This window comes from Rhinatrema bivittatum, chromosome 9, assembly GCF_901001135.1.
Source record: "Rhinatrema bivittatum chromosome 9, aRhiBiv1.1, whole genome shotgun sequence".
NCBI classification, from domain to species: Eukaryota; Metazoa; Chordata; class Amphibia; order Gymnophiona; family Rhinatrematidae; genus Rhinatrema; species Rhinatrema bivittatum.
The window spans coordinates 200,256,122-200,270,932 of NC_042623.1; the positions used below are offsets into that span (position 1 = coordinate 200,256,122).

At 40.5% G+C, this 14,811-nt stretch overlaps 1 protein-coding gene across 2 annotated transcripts in view; it reads right to left on the minus strand.

The window, feature by feature from the left end:
* Nucleotides 1-2,188: 2,188 nt before the first annotated feature.
* The window catches only part of PCOLCE2 (procollagen C-endopeptidase enhancer 2), an 84,874-nt gene continuing 72,251 nt past the window's right edge, over nt 2,189-14,811 (minus strand). For both annotated transcript variants that reach the window (XM_029616919.1, XM_029616918.1), the window contains 2 exons: nt 6,459-6,626; nt 2,189-3,100 (listed from right to left, as the gene is read on the minus strand). In XM_029616919.1, coding sequence (XP_029472779.1) covers nt 2,970-3,100; nt 6,459-6,626 — 299 coding nt within the window. In that variant the 3' untranslated portion in view covers nt 2,189-2,969. The remainder of the gene's footprint in view (nt 3,101-6,458; nt 6,627-14,811) is intronic.

Genomic DNA, 14,811 nt, shown 5'->3' on the forward strand with positions numbered 1-14,811 from the left:
TTAGGGGAAGGGGTGGGAAGGTCAGGTTAGGGGGAAGGGAAATTCCCTTCCAGGCCACTCTGATTTTAGGGCAGCTTGGGAAGGAACGGGGAAAGGCAGCACGGCTTGGGTAGCGGGCGCACATGTACGCCGTGCGCGCTCCTTTTAAAATCTACCCCATAACTTGCCATGAAGGTATTCTGAAAGCTCAGGGAAATCAATTTAAAAGAGACAATTTTGCTCACATTTTCTAAAAAGGAAAGCAGTAATTGTTTGTTTGGAAATGGCTAAATGATTGATGGATTTTATAATAACAGAATGTTCCTAGGCTGAATGGTTAATTACCATGTGATATCATTACAATTAAAAAAAAAAAAAAAAAAAAAAGCTTTCAAACTTGGCTCTCCAAAAATGTGAAACTGAAGAAGTTGCATATAAAAGGAAACTCTAAACCTTTACATCAAATTATTAGATTACATTACTATTCATCTTGTTTGAGATGACAGTCATCACATACTATTTTTGGTTTCAATAGCAAAAAAAAAAAAAAAAGGAAATGGTAACCTCCAGAGCAGTGCAGTCTGTACCTTGTTACTCCTTCAATAGCTTGAGTAGTGACAAACTACAGAATGTTTTCGTTTCTGTAAGGACAAGAGGGATAAACTGGCACACACATGAGTGACATCAGCATGACATGAATGACACATGAGTGACATCAGCATGATATGAGTGACACATGAGTGACATCAGCATGACATAAATGACACATGAGTGACATCAGCATGACATGAGTGACACATGAGTGACATCAGCTAGCAGCTTACACACGGTCTCCCAGAGAAATTTGAGAAAGCTTTCTGGGCAGGCAGACAGTTTTCTAAACACATGTTAACTCATTGAGCCCCTCTCAGGTGTTTTTTGTCCATAGTGACGATTGAAGTGTTTCTCTTTGGCAGATCTTTAGAGCGAAACTTCTCAAAAACAGGCCTCTTCTGTAGATTATTTTCATTTCTTCAGTCCCATGAGTTTACCTTAATCTTTTGCTGCACTTTTCTACGTTTTTCATTTCTTTTTTTGACATGATCACTTAAGCCTCAAGTTATTTTTCTTTTCTCAATGTGGCCAGCTTTGCAGCCTTGGTTGACTTTTTTTTTCCAACAATATTGCTCGATTTTGTGCCATTTATTTTCCTCAGAATGGCAAATTTAGAAGTCTGGTAGCGTCAAGCATTTCCCTCACTGCAATTTCAAGGTGTCCATTACTGATTGTTACAAAATCTGCATATGCTATCTGGGGCGAGAGCATGATGTTCCTGATTATGGCATTTGCTTAAAGATGTCGCCTAGGGCCATCAAGCTCCAGAGATTAAGATTAATGGACACCAACTCTGCCACCCAGAGAAACTCCTCTGGCATTGAAGGCAGGAGCACCAAAGGATCCAAGAGCTATATTGACTGCTGGCGATGCTTTTGACTTTAAGGGGGCCTTGGTACCTAAATCTAGGCACAACTCAAGTAGCAGGAAGCCTTCCTGCTCTTGCCATTTTGCACCTGAAAAAGATGCCTTGAAGCTAGCTTTGGATCCAAGGAGAGTCAGCTGCAAAGGCATGAAAGTCTTGGCACCATTCTCTTTTGGTGAAGGAATCCAAAAGAAGGGAGATTGAAGCTTTTACCACTTGCTCTCTCAAGAGGTCTCATTATGAAGTGCACTTGGCAAGCTGATACTCAGCTACAACAATCTCCAGGAGTCCAGATTGCCATCATAAGTACTTCCTACCCTTTCCGCCTTTACTGTAAGAGGTATTATGATCATTGTAAATATTACAAATCTCTGAAGGCTTATCTTATTCTCATTCAGCTCTCCCCAAGAAGCTGACATACACAACTACTAGCATTCTCTAGTTTTATCTATACTTCCTCCTAGACTAGAGTAAGGGAGCGGAATGCAGCTGTCGCAAGGCTACTTCTAATACTACTAATTAGCAAATGATAGCATATGCCACATTGCATTTTTAAAAAGTATTGACCTCTACTGTCCCTCAAAGGGGCTGTCCATACTCACAGCAATCCCAGAGAACAGAAGCCTGAGCCAGGAATGGAAACAAGGTCTCCAGCTTAATAATGCAGAGAGCTATCAGAGAAAACCCTGTGTCAGAGATTTGAGCAAATCCTATAATATTTCATGGATAAACTCAATGACCAAGATTAGGAAGACTTCAAATATTTTATTAAGCATAGATATGTGCAAAAAACATTCTTATGGAAAATAAATTTAATTTTGAGAAAATGCTCAAGAGTTAAAATGCTCAACAGTTAAAAATGTTATCAGGTACATTTTCAATATGGCATCTAATTGTAAACATACGCATGGAATTCTAAACATGCATAAAACAAGTTGATTTACCAATACAAAGTTTCCATATACATTGAATATCCAGTTGTTATGCAGCTAAAAATACGCATGTATGCTTACATATTTCAAAGCAATGGCATAAGTGCATTAGCAGCATGCCAAGGTGTGAATTCTGTTTGAAAATCCAATATTCCTGCAAAGTTTCCAAGCATACCTCCAAAATTCCTTTTTTGTGTGTGTTCAGCAGTATGTACATTACAAAAGTAAAGGCATACTTTCAGGTGGCTAAAAATCCACTTAACCAAATAAAAGCTGATTTAGGGAGATTAACCTTTTATCTGCATAAGACACCTAAACTATGGACAATTTACCCCTATAAATATTGCACTTTAAAATCCTCACAATATCTTTTCTTTGAAGACATATAAAAATTAATAGCTTTGAAGTAGTCAGATGATGAAATGATCCTTTTGTATATTACAGCCAAGAGATCTTTGGGTTTACTAATAAGACTTTAACCAGAGCAGCTGATACTATAGTAGGAACAAAGTTCTTGACACTGTATGAGTGACACCATGTCAACTGGTACCTTCCAGAAGTGATGACAGAGGTCAGACACATCCAACAACGTTCATATTTCAGCACCGCTTGCTTTTCAAGGCATTCAGTATCTTTTGGTTTTTAGTCTTGAAACTCATGACAAAGCTGTTGGGTAGGATTTTAGCTCGGCCTTCCTCATCTACCTGGCCCATAATAATATAATTTAAACCTGCAAGAAGGAACATAAGATATGAAACTTCTTTTGAAGGATCTGTAGGTACACATGCTTAAAGGTTCATTTATTCCACTTGCAAGAAAATAAAAACATTGAGGTCTATATTCAGACACAGTCCAGATAGCAAAGTTATCTGGATAAACTTCTCTGGCTAACTTGGGAGGCATATTCAACAGTGCAGCCACACTATTGAATATAGCCAGCTATCTTAATTAGTTAGCTGGATAATTATAGCCCACTAACTTTAGGACAGCTCTTTCACTTGACCAGACAAAGAGGCCGATGCAAAACAGTGTGCTCAGTTGAGCGCACTGTTTAACCCGTGGTTGGATGAGCATTTTGGACACACATCCACAACCCCTTAGGCTATAAGGGATTTAGCGTGTCCAACCCCCCATGAAACTAATAGAGCTCATCACATGCAAATACATGTTGATGAGGCTATTAGCTAGTCTCCCCAGATCCCAAAAATAAATTTGCACCTGACCCACACAATTTTACGCTCTGAAGAGAGAACAGTTTAAGTGGAGTGCCACAGGGATTGGTTTTGGGACCAGTTCTGTTCAATATCTTTGTCAGCGACACTGCGGAAGGGATAGGAGGTAAAATTTCTCAATTTACGGATGATACTAAGATTGCAACAGAGTGGGCATGCCTGAAGGAGTAGAGAGAATGAAATTTGATTTAAGAAAGCTTGTAGAGGGGGTTGAAGACTTGGCAGCTGGGATTCAATCATCAACTCAAAAGAACTTATTAAAAGTATTGATCATTTTCTTATTATAATCTGCTGTGGATATATTAAAAAAAACATTTCAGGAACTGGTCTTATATTATACTCATTTTGAGACTATGAGGAGTTTATCCCAAAGATCAAAATGAAACCACTGATACAGGCAATAGAATATTTCCAAAACATTTGCATTAACCAGCAAATATACATATAAATGCTAGAATACTATAACAACTTGAATTCTGAGAAATTTAACAATTTTTCAACACAAGAAAGAAGATAAAACAAGTTTTAAAATGCTTTTTTATTTTCACATTAAAATAAAACAAAGGATTAATTAGCTGCTGGTTTGAATTATTTAATTTAGGTGAAAAAGTGGATGTGGAGGGACTGGTAAATGATTAAAATCTAATATGTAGCCAGAGTGATGGCTATTGTTATAAATGTATGATACCACACCAGTTCCTGAAATAAGTTTTTGTTACTATATCCACAGCAGATTATATTAAGAAAATGATCAATATTTTTAACAAGTTCTTTTGAGTTGATGGTTATATATTTTTGGAACTTTGTTGTCTACTTCCCTACGTGTTGTAACCAGCTGGGATTCAATGACAAGATGTGCAGAGTGATGTATCTGGGCTGCAATAATCCAAAAGAGCTGTATGTGATGGGGGGGGGGGGGGTGAAGGGTTGATGTGCATGAAGCAAGAGAGGGACCTTGGGGTGATAGTGTCTGAAGGTGGTGAAGCAATGTCACAAGGCAATAGCTAAAGCCAGAAGAATACTGGGCTGTAAAGAGAGAGGAATAACCAGTAAGAAAAAGGAGGTGATAATCCCCTTGTACAGATCCTTGGTGAGGCCTCACCTGGAGTACTGTGTTCAGTTCTGGTGTTTGTATCTCAAAAAGGATAGAGACAGGACAGAGTGGTCCAGAGAAGGGCGACCAAAATGGTGTGGAGTCTGTATTTGAAGATTTATGAGGAGAGGCTGAAGGATCTGAATCTGTATACCCTGCAAGAGAGGAGGTTTAGGGGAGATATGATGCAGACCTTCAGATATCTGAAAGGTTTTAATGATGCATGTTCCTCAAACTGAGGAACTAGGGGTCACGATATGAAACTTCAGGGGGAATGACTCAGAACCAAGCTCTGGAAATATTTCTTCACAGAGAGGGTGGTGGATGCCTGGAATGCTCTTCCGGAAGAGATGGTGAAGACGAAAATAGTAACTGAATTCAAGAAGATATGGGATAATCACTGTGTTTCCCTAAAGGCTAGAATTGGAAATTAAGAAAGGGTGCATAGAGGATAATCAGCATGGAGTGGCAGCTACTACCCCTAACAAAAGGCATGGGGATAACTATCCTTAAGCAATTATTTTACATGGTTTTGAGGCAACTGCAGCATTGTTCTCTGCTTCAATGATGGGGGGAGGGGAATTGGATTGAGATGACAGCCAGTACTGTGCAGAGAACTGATACACAGACTTTAGGGAAAAAGCACAGGACTGCTTCTATGGCCAAGTTCAAAAGCAAAGCATGGTCAAGCAGCAGCATTGTTTGCATTACCAGGAAGGCTGCTCACTCTGTAAAAATGTTGCTAACAGTAATTTTATATGAGTTTGACAGTTGCTTGGTTTTGATTGTAAATATTGCTACCCTTAACCTAAGGCTTAGAGGAAACCTGCATGGAGTGGCAATTACTACCACAAGAAGCTCACTTGGGCAGACTGACTGCACCATTTGGTCTTTTTCCGCTGTCATTATGTTACTATGTTATATTTAGTCACATTCATTATGTTGAGAGCAGCTAAGAAGGAGAATCTTTCCAAGATTTTTTTTACTTCTCAGAAATGATGTAAAAATGTGAATGGAAAAGAGGGATTTTATTTTTAAACCTGTTAACTATTGTTACCATTGTTTTTGCTAGTACTTCTTTAAATATGGCTTACCTTAATAACATCATGTAATAGCAAATATAATCAGATATGAGAATACTAACGTTCATTCCACAAAATGAGCAAAACACAAAAAATGTTTTTGGAAGAACACATTATCATATTGCACAGCCACTATAAAGTACATTTTTCTGCTACTTAAATGGATAAACATGTTCTTTACTATTTTTTCTCAAATTGCTAGCTTTTGTGCCTAATTGCCTATTTTTTTTTAAAGTGATTGTTCTTCGTTGTACACACACAGAATATACTAAATATTCCAGTTTTAATAGTGAAAAATAAGTAGCATACTGTTTTAGCAAGGCTTGTGTTAAATTCTTAATTCCCTAAAAAATAAATAGTTTGAAAAGAAAACAATGAATAGTTTGCACAAATATTTCTATGGCAAGTATCATACAGCATCTAAATCTCAAATACTATTTGACTGACTAGTATTATTACGGTGAATGCACAGGACATATAATGTCTGTTTTATCCAAAATATGAAAGAAAGAATGGTACATTTCTGATGTACCATTCTTTCTTTCATATAGGACTTGTGGGTCCAGTAAATAAGGACCCACAAGTCCTTATTTACTGGTTAGTTTCTCCTGCAGCCTTTTACAGAGCTGATTTATTATTGTTCTTCTTCACAAATGTTGCTCACCATCCTTCTTTACTCACCTCGTCTGATGAGAGGACACTTCTTACAAACGACCGTAATCTTAGCACTCATGTTCTTGCCAGCTTGCTGGATCGCCAGGTTACCTTCTTTGTAAATATTAATTATAGAAATAGTTGCATACAGACTGCCTCCTCGGCTCACGGTTGTTATAATGGTACCGGTTATCACTAGAGAAACACATTTATTTTAATTTTTAAACAAAAATTGACAAATGATAATGCATTTTTGTTGTACTTTTTTTTTTTTTTGCAGCTTTACTCTAGTTGTAACAATTAGTTAAGCAAATTCTTTTCTCAAAGCTGATGACCATGCTGCTTACATTAGCTTTAGGAAAGAAAATTAGTTTTGATAGAGGCACTGCCTTCTCCAATAGATGGCACCCTTGTCTACTTCTGCTAATAAATTGCTCCTTGGGCCTAAACAATTTAATTTGCTTGAACTCTTCCTCCTATTTGCAGAGGATAGTCAATAAGGATTGGGGTGGAAAAGCATGTTAGCATACTGTAAAACAGTGTTCTCCATAGACAGCCATGATATGTGGGTGACATGAAATGGACCTCTCGCTCTAGCTCTGTACAGTTTTACCTTTACTAAGCTTGTGCAGTTCTTCCCATATGCACGCTGCCTTATGAACCTCTCAGTTCATGTATAGCTAAGTTTTAGCGAGATAATTGACTCCCTAAGGAGGCAGGCAGGTATTAGCATGGCTAATTCATCCTGCTGTCTATGGAGAACACCATTTACAGTAAGCAAGCATGCTTTTCTCAGTCGATAAGCAGGGCTGAATTAGCCATGACGTGTGGAATCCCAAGCTGAGTATTGCACTGCGGGATTCTTTACTGAACAAGAAATTCAGTTCACCTATGGAGAGGGGACTACTGCTTGTCTAAAACCACTGTCACTCTTTGCAAGATTGTCTAAAGAGTAGTGGGACATGAACGCATGCACTGATGACCAAGTTGCAGCTTTGCAGATGTCTTTGATAGAAACAGATCCCAGAGGAGCAATTGAAGTAGCCATGATTCTGACTTGATGAGCCTTGACAGAGTCTGTGTGTTATTGGTCTACAAGCATATAATTGCAATGCAGTCTGCTGGAAATGGTACTTTTAACTACTGCTATTCTCAGTCTATTATGATTGTAAGACATAAACAACTGAGAGGCTTGACAATGTGGTTGTGTTCTCTTTATGTAATAGGCCAGTTCCCTTTTGCAGTCCAGGATATGAAGGGCCTTTTCTCCTCTATGCTTATGTGGTCTTGGGTAGAATATAGGAAAAACAATTGATTGGTTGATGTAAAATGCAGAGATCACCTTAGGCAGAAACTTCGGATGGGTGTGAAGCACTACTTTTTTTGTGGAAGAATTGAAGATACAGAGAGTAAGAAATTAAAGCATGTAGTTTACTAATTCAGCTAGCCGATGTGATGGCAATGAGGAAAACCACTTTTCATGTCAGAAACTTCAATGAAGCTGATTCCAGTGATTAAAAATGAGGTTTTATGAGTTGAGATAGGACAACTTTGAAGTCCCACATAATGACAGGCTTCGAAATAGGCAGGTTAATATGCAACAACCCTTTAATGGACCTGGAGACCAAAGGATTAATAAAAAATGGTTTGTTCTCTACTTGAACGTGGTATACCACTATGGCATTGAAATGGGCTTGTACTGATGGCTGGAGCATGACAGATAGAACAGATATTTAAGTCCTTTGGGGAGCAAGTGAATGGATCCAATGACTTGGTCTGACGCCATAGGGAGAAGCGTCTACATTTGAAACCATATGCCTTTCTAGTAGATGGTTTTCAAGCCAAATCAGGATGACTTCAATCTCCCTAGACAGCATCAAGGAGAATACTATTAAGTGCAAGCTGTCAGGTTGGGCACTGCTTGATTGGGATGCAGCAGACAGTCATTCTTCTGTGTCAGCAAGAACAGATACACTCCCAGATAGAGATGTGAATCGGAACCGGAATCGGTTCGGATTCCGGTTCCGATTCACATGTGGTTTTTTTTTCATTGGGCCTGATCGCGGTTTTGTTTATCGGCTGCGCCCGAGCCGATAAACAAAAAACCCACCCCGACCATTTAAAACTAATCCCTTTGCTTCCCCCACCTTCCCGACCCCCCCCCCAAAAAACATTTTACAGGTACCTGGTGGTCTAGTGGGGGTCCCAGGAGCGATCTCCCACTCTCGGGCCGTCGGCTGCCACTAATAAAAATGGCGCCGATGGCCTTTGCTCTTACCATGTGACAGGGTATCCGTGCCATTGGCCGGCCCCTGTCACATGGAGGGAGCACTGGATGGCCGGCACCATCTTTAAAAATGGCAATGCTGTAGATGAGACAGACTGAGAGTTAGATTACTCACTAGATGGTAGCTCTAGGTAGGGATTCCACCAGGCTGAAGTAGATGGTACTGGCACCGAGACAGGGAGAGCAGGCCCTTGAGGAGCGAGTACCTGATCCCTGTAAGGCACCTGAAATAAAGCAGAGGGCCCCCGAGGAGAGGGTACCCAAGTTAGTCAATACCCCGAAGGGCAGAGAGAGAGCTTCAAGCGGCAGCACTGAAACAGCAGAGTAACTTAGAGCGGACAAATCCAATCCGTTGCTAACTCACGGGCCGATACAGTAAGGAGCAGTAGGAAGAGCTGCGTTAGTGCCGGGCGCACCCGCGTTTGCCGCACGCGCAGTCCTGCTCACCTACTGCTCGAAAGTGTATTTAAATAGCTTGCAAATGCAAGCCGCGTCCAAGAAGCGTCTGTGAAGCGTTAGGCCCGCGCAACCCATTTTACTGTATAGGCGCTTAATTCAGCACCTATACAGTAATGGACCTGGAGACCAAAGGGGTTACCCGGGGTTACCCAGTGATTTAAAGAGGCGGTAAGAATGGGTTAAAGGGGATAGTGTATCGCGGGTTGGACTAACGCGGCCGAAAAGTGGTAGAAAGTGGGTTAGGAGCAGGGTAACCGTGGCCGCACTTTACTGTATTGACCTGTCAATGAGCTAGCAAACAAGTTCAGGCTATATACCCGGATGGTGTGACGTCACTTGAGGAGGACGCCCCCGAGGTTCGTGCCAATGCTGGAATAAAGATGTGGGTAGCGAGTGCACGTGCACCCTAGTAGGCCCTTGGGAGGAACATGGCGGGAGGCAGCAATATAGCAGTTCCGGGGACGCTGGAGAGGGTGGCTTGCAGATGCAGCGGTAGCCATTTTCCCAAGGTAAGTGGGAGGAGCCGTGAACAAGGTGAGGCATACGGGGAGAAGCCGTCTGAGACTGATGAACGTAACAACTTTTTACTTTTCCTAGAAGCCTCTCATGAGGAACTTTGTCATATGTCTTCTGAAAATCCAAATACACTACATCTAGTGATTCACCTTTATCTTCAAAAAAGTGAAGCAGATTTGTGAGGCAAGACTTGCCTTCAGTAAAGCCATGCTGACTTTGCTCCATTAAACCATGTCTTTCTATATGTTCTGTGATTTTGATCTTTAGAACACTTTCCACTATTTTTCCTGGCACTGAAGTCAGGCTAACTGGTCTGTAGTTTCCCGGTTCGCCCCTGGAGCCCTTTTTAAATATTGGGGTTACATTAGCCACCCTCCTGTCTTCAGGTACAAAGGAAACGGAGAGTAGGATTAAATGATCAATTTTCTCAGAGGAAAAGGGTAAACAGTGGAGTGGCTCAGGGATCTGTACTTGGACAGGTGCTTTTCAATACATTTATAAATGATCTGGAAAGGAATATGATGAGTGAGATAATCACATTTCAGAGTAGTTAAATCACAAACGGATTGTGATAAATTGCAGGAGGACCTTGCGAGACTGGAAGATTGGGCAGGCAGATGAAATTTAATGTGGACAAGTGCAAGGTAATGCATATAGGGAAAAATAACTCATGCTATAGTTACATGATGATAGGTTCCATATTAGAAGCTACCACCCAGGAAAGAGATCTAGGCGTCATAGTGCGGCAGTCAAAAAAGCAAACACAATGTTAGGAATTATTAGGGAGGAAATGGTGAATAAAACAGAAAATGTCATAATACCTCTATATTACTCCATGGTGAGACCACACCTTCAGTACAGTGTACAATTCTGGTCACTGCATTTCAAAAAAGATATAGTTGCACTGGAGAAAGTACAGACAAGGGTGATCAAAATAATAAAGGGGATGGAACGGCTCCCGTATGAGGAAAGGCTAAAGAGGTTAGGGCTGTTCAGCTTGGAGAAGAGACGTCTGAGGGGGGGATAAAATCATGAGAGGTCTGGAATGGGTAAATGTGAATTGGTTATTTACTCCTTTGGTTAATAAAAGAACTACTGGGTATTCCATGAAATTGGCAAGTAGAACATTTAAAACTAATCAGAGAAAATTATTTTTCACTCAACACACAATTAAGCTCTGGAATTTGTTGCCAGAGATGTGGTTAGGGCAGTTAGTGTAGCTGGGTTTAAAAAAGGTTTGGATAAGTTCATGAAGGAGAAGTCCATTAACTGCTATTAATTAAGTTGTCTTAGAGAATAGCCACTGCTGTTACTGGCATCAGTAACATGGGATCTTCTTAGTGTTTGGGTACTTGCCAGGTACTTGCAGCCTGGATTGGCCACTGTTGGAAACAGGATGCTGGGCTTGATGGACCAAGGTCTGACCCAGTATGGCAATTTCTTATGTTTTTAAACCCAACTGTAAGATAATGCCAGTTGTTTGGGGGGTGGGGGGCATTATTGAAATGCTGTGCAATGGTTTGCTCAGAGCACAGCAGAACTTTCTCAGATAAGCATTTAGCCTGCTTATAATGTTACAATTTTTGCACTTTTATTGAACATAAATAATTTGGTTTGAATTTTATGCTTAAAGTTTACTGTGCCTATACAAGTCTGCCTGGCTGGTGCAATACTTTTTATGAGATGTCTGCTTTCTGAATGACAAAGGCTTTGCTTTTACAAGTAATAGGGGTCAATAACCTAGCATTCTGATTAACTGAGTTAATTTGATATCACTATCTGTAAATCAAATTAATTGAACAAGAGTTGGTGTAATACAGTATAATACTGATGTATGGTGCCTTGCAAAAATCTTCATGTCCCTATACATTTTTCATATTCTGCTTCAACGGCAGGGGAGAAGAAAAACTGATACTTCACGCATATCCAGCATAGCTCCCTGCTTCAACGGCAGGGGAGAAGAAAAACTGATACTTCACGCATATCCAGCATAGCTCTCTGCTTCAACAGCAGGGGAGAAGAAAAAAGGATTTGCACTCACAAAGCGGGGAGTAGCTGGCTTGTTACGGCGGTTACTACCCCAAACCAAATAAGCCTGATACTTCACTTTCAATGCATTTCCAGCATAGCTCTCTGCTTTAACGGCAGGGGAGAAGAAAAACTGATACTACACGCATATCCAGCATAGCTCCCTGCTTCAATGGCAGGGGAGAAGAAAAACAACCAATAAGGGCTGAATAACATAGTCTGGGTAAAACAAATAAGCATGGGTGTAGCTTGCTTATTGCGGCGGTTACTTCCCCTACTACCCCTAACTAATCAAGCTTGATATTTCACTTGGATGCAGCTCCATCACTGCTCTCTACATTAATGGTGGGGGTGGAAGGGAAATAGAACCAAAGAGCTAAGAGAAACAGATAAGTATGAGAAAAAATGTGTGAAGCTTGCTGGGCAGACTGGATGGGCCGTTTGGTCTTCTTCTGCCGTCATTTCTATGTTTCTATGTTACAAATAAAAATTAATTAAAGTAGGTGTTTTTTTCATTGATCTACACAATATACTCTACACTTTCATGAAAGAACAATTATATAAACATTCCAAAAGTAATTAGTAATAAAAAAAAAATCTAAAAGTCTTGATTACATAAGTTGTCACACCCCTTGTCATGGCAAACCCCAAAATATTGCGTTAATGAGGCTCATAATAAGTAAAAATAGAGTCCACCAGGGCCAATTTACAGTTTAGATACCTACAGGTACTGGTGGTGGTGGTGGTAGGGATTTGAGGCAGCTAGCATGGCGCTGTAGATATCATCATTATAGCTGCATTGTGTCAATGTCTGGCTTTTGCTTGATATAGCACATCCAAGAAGACCTGCAGTCAAGTGGAGATGTTTTGGAGCATGCCTCTTCCTTGGAACCAGGAGTGGTTTCTTTGAATGATGCTTCTTTGAAGTTGGTATATACTTCCATTTTGGTGGCTAGGAGACTCTTGATTGCAAATTTGGTTTGAAAGGTTCTTGAAAGCATGGTGAAGGCTTCAGTGGAGCCCAAGGTGCCGAGATGCTTGAAGGTCCAGCCAAGGCTGTATCTCATAACATTTTGCTTATAGTAGGTGTCACGGGGAGGGATGAAACCTTCTCTGATCCAGGAGATATGGCAAAAAAAAAAAAAAAAGTGATGCTAATAGTCAACCTTTCATTCTGTGAGAAGAGGTTAAGGTAGGAGACTCAGGGAATGAATATTTAGGGAAGTTCTGTCTTTCCTCTCAGAGATGGACAGCCATCTATCCTGTTTCTATTGGAAATGGATCCAATGAGGAGATGGGACCAGATTTTCCTCAGGTCAGTGGATCCTGGGGACCAGAGCTGGTTTTTCACTCTGTGATTCTTCTGTCACATTTCAGATGCTTTTATGTCTTTCCCTGTCATTCTGCCAGGAAGAGAGAAGTTTAAAAGCGGCGCTAGACAGGCTTCTTAAATGAAAGGCTGTGGTCCCAGTTCCAAAAATCTAGGGCAGATTAGGTCATTGTCCCTTTTTCTTTTGAATCCCTAGAAAGCAGAGTCCTTCTGTCCCATGCTAGCCTTGAATCGAGTCAAGGTTTCATGAACTTAAATCAGTTCAGAATGGAAACACTAAAATTAGGGTTTATAACAGTAAGAAAAGAAGTTGTCCTGACCTTCTTGGATTTATTGGAGGATTATCTTCACATTTCAGAATGGAGGGACAATCAGCTTTACCTTTTTTTCTATTCTGTAGCAAGCCCTTCAGTTAGCTGCAAGCCCAAGGATCTATTGGAGGTGATGGTGGTCTGTGCAGCGACTTTGCACAAAGAAGGGAGTTTGATGCTCTTGATATGGTGGCTTTGTGCAAGGAAGGGAGTTTTGTGCACTTTATCTGGGTGGCTGGTTATTAAGGACATGGTTACTTTGGTGATGTTCTAACCACCCAGTGACTAGTTAAATGAACTTTGCACTCCAGATAGGGCTCCCAACCTCAGAACTATTGTATAGGGTTACCAATACCAAACTCTATCAGGATAAGCTGGCAATGGTGATTGAATCTGCAAACCTTGGAGCTGAGAATGGATCTAGACACCTCAGCCTGGTTGACAGGGATGGCAGATGCCAGTCAGTCAGTATGGGGAGCCCTTTGTCTGGGATAGCTGGCTCTAGAACAATGAAAAGTCAAGGAGACATCAGTTGAAAGACAGTGTGATTTGAATGTCTTTTCTGGTCTTCATGACTCTGCTATTGGTTCAGACATGATAATGTCCAATAACATCATGGCAGAAGTATGTATAAATCATCAGAGAAGTTCCAATATTCCTCAGGTATTGATACAGGCATATTTGCTTCTCATTGGGATAAAAAGGAATTTGAAGACTTTGTCAGCATCACATACAGTAGTTGTGTGCAGTGTTCAAGTGGATTATCTCAGTCACATTGTGATCAATCCAGAGGAATGGTGCCTGTCTCAAATAGCTTTGTTTAAATTGTGACTAGATGCAGAATTCTGATAATAGTCCTTATAGTGAACTTCAAAAAAGTGAAGGTGCAGCACTTTTCAAGCTGAAAGGGAGATAATTTTTCTCCAGCAAGCGATGCTTGGTACAGTCTTATCTGCCACTTCCATAATTCATGACAGGGGGGGCTTTGAAGATTCTCATAGATCCAGATATAGTGACTCTAGTAGCTCGGGCTTGATTGCGGCATTCTTGATAAGTGGACTTCATGCATTTGAAACATGGAAAGTCCTGTGGCTTCCTTCAATCAAGATATTGCTCAAGACTCAGATCAATATTGTCTTATGCTTTTTATCCCTTGTAAAGGCTTAAAACTTTTCCATTTCATAAGTTTGTATGCAAATTTGGAGACTTTGTGAGAACTGGGGCACTTTAAAGCCGGCTACTTCTGATTAGGCTTCAGTGTTGATAATTTTGGATTTGTTAAGGGAAATGCCTTCCAATGGTTTTGCTCTTATTCTTAACAGTGCAGATTGCAGGTTCTTTTCTGCAGGGGCTTTATATGCGTCGCCGGGCATTTTGAAAATAGGCCCAGCACGCGTAGGTCTTTGAAAATCTGCCCCATAATTATTAAATAAAAAGATAATGTTGTTG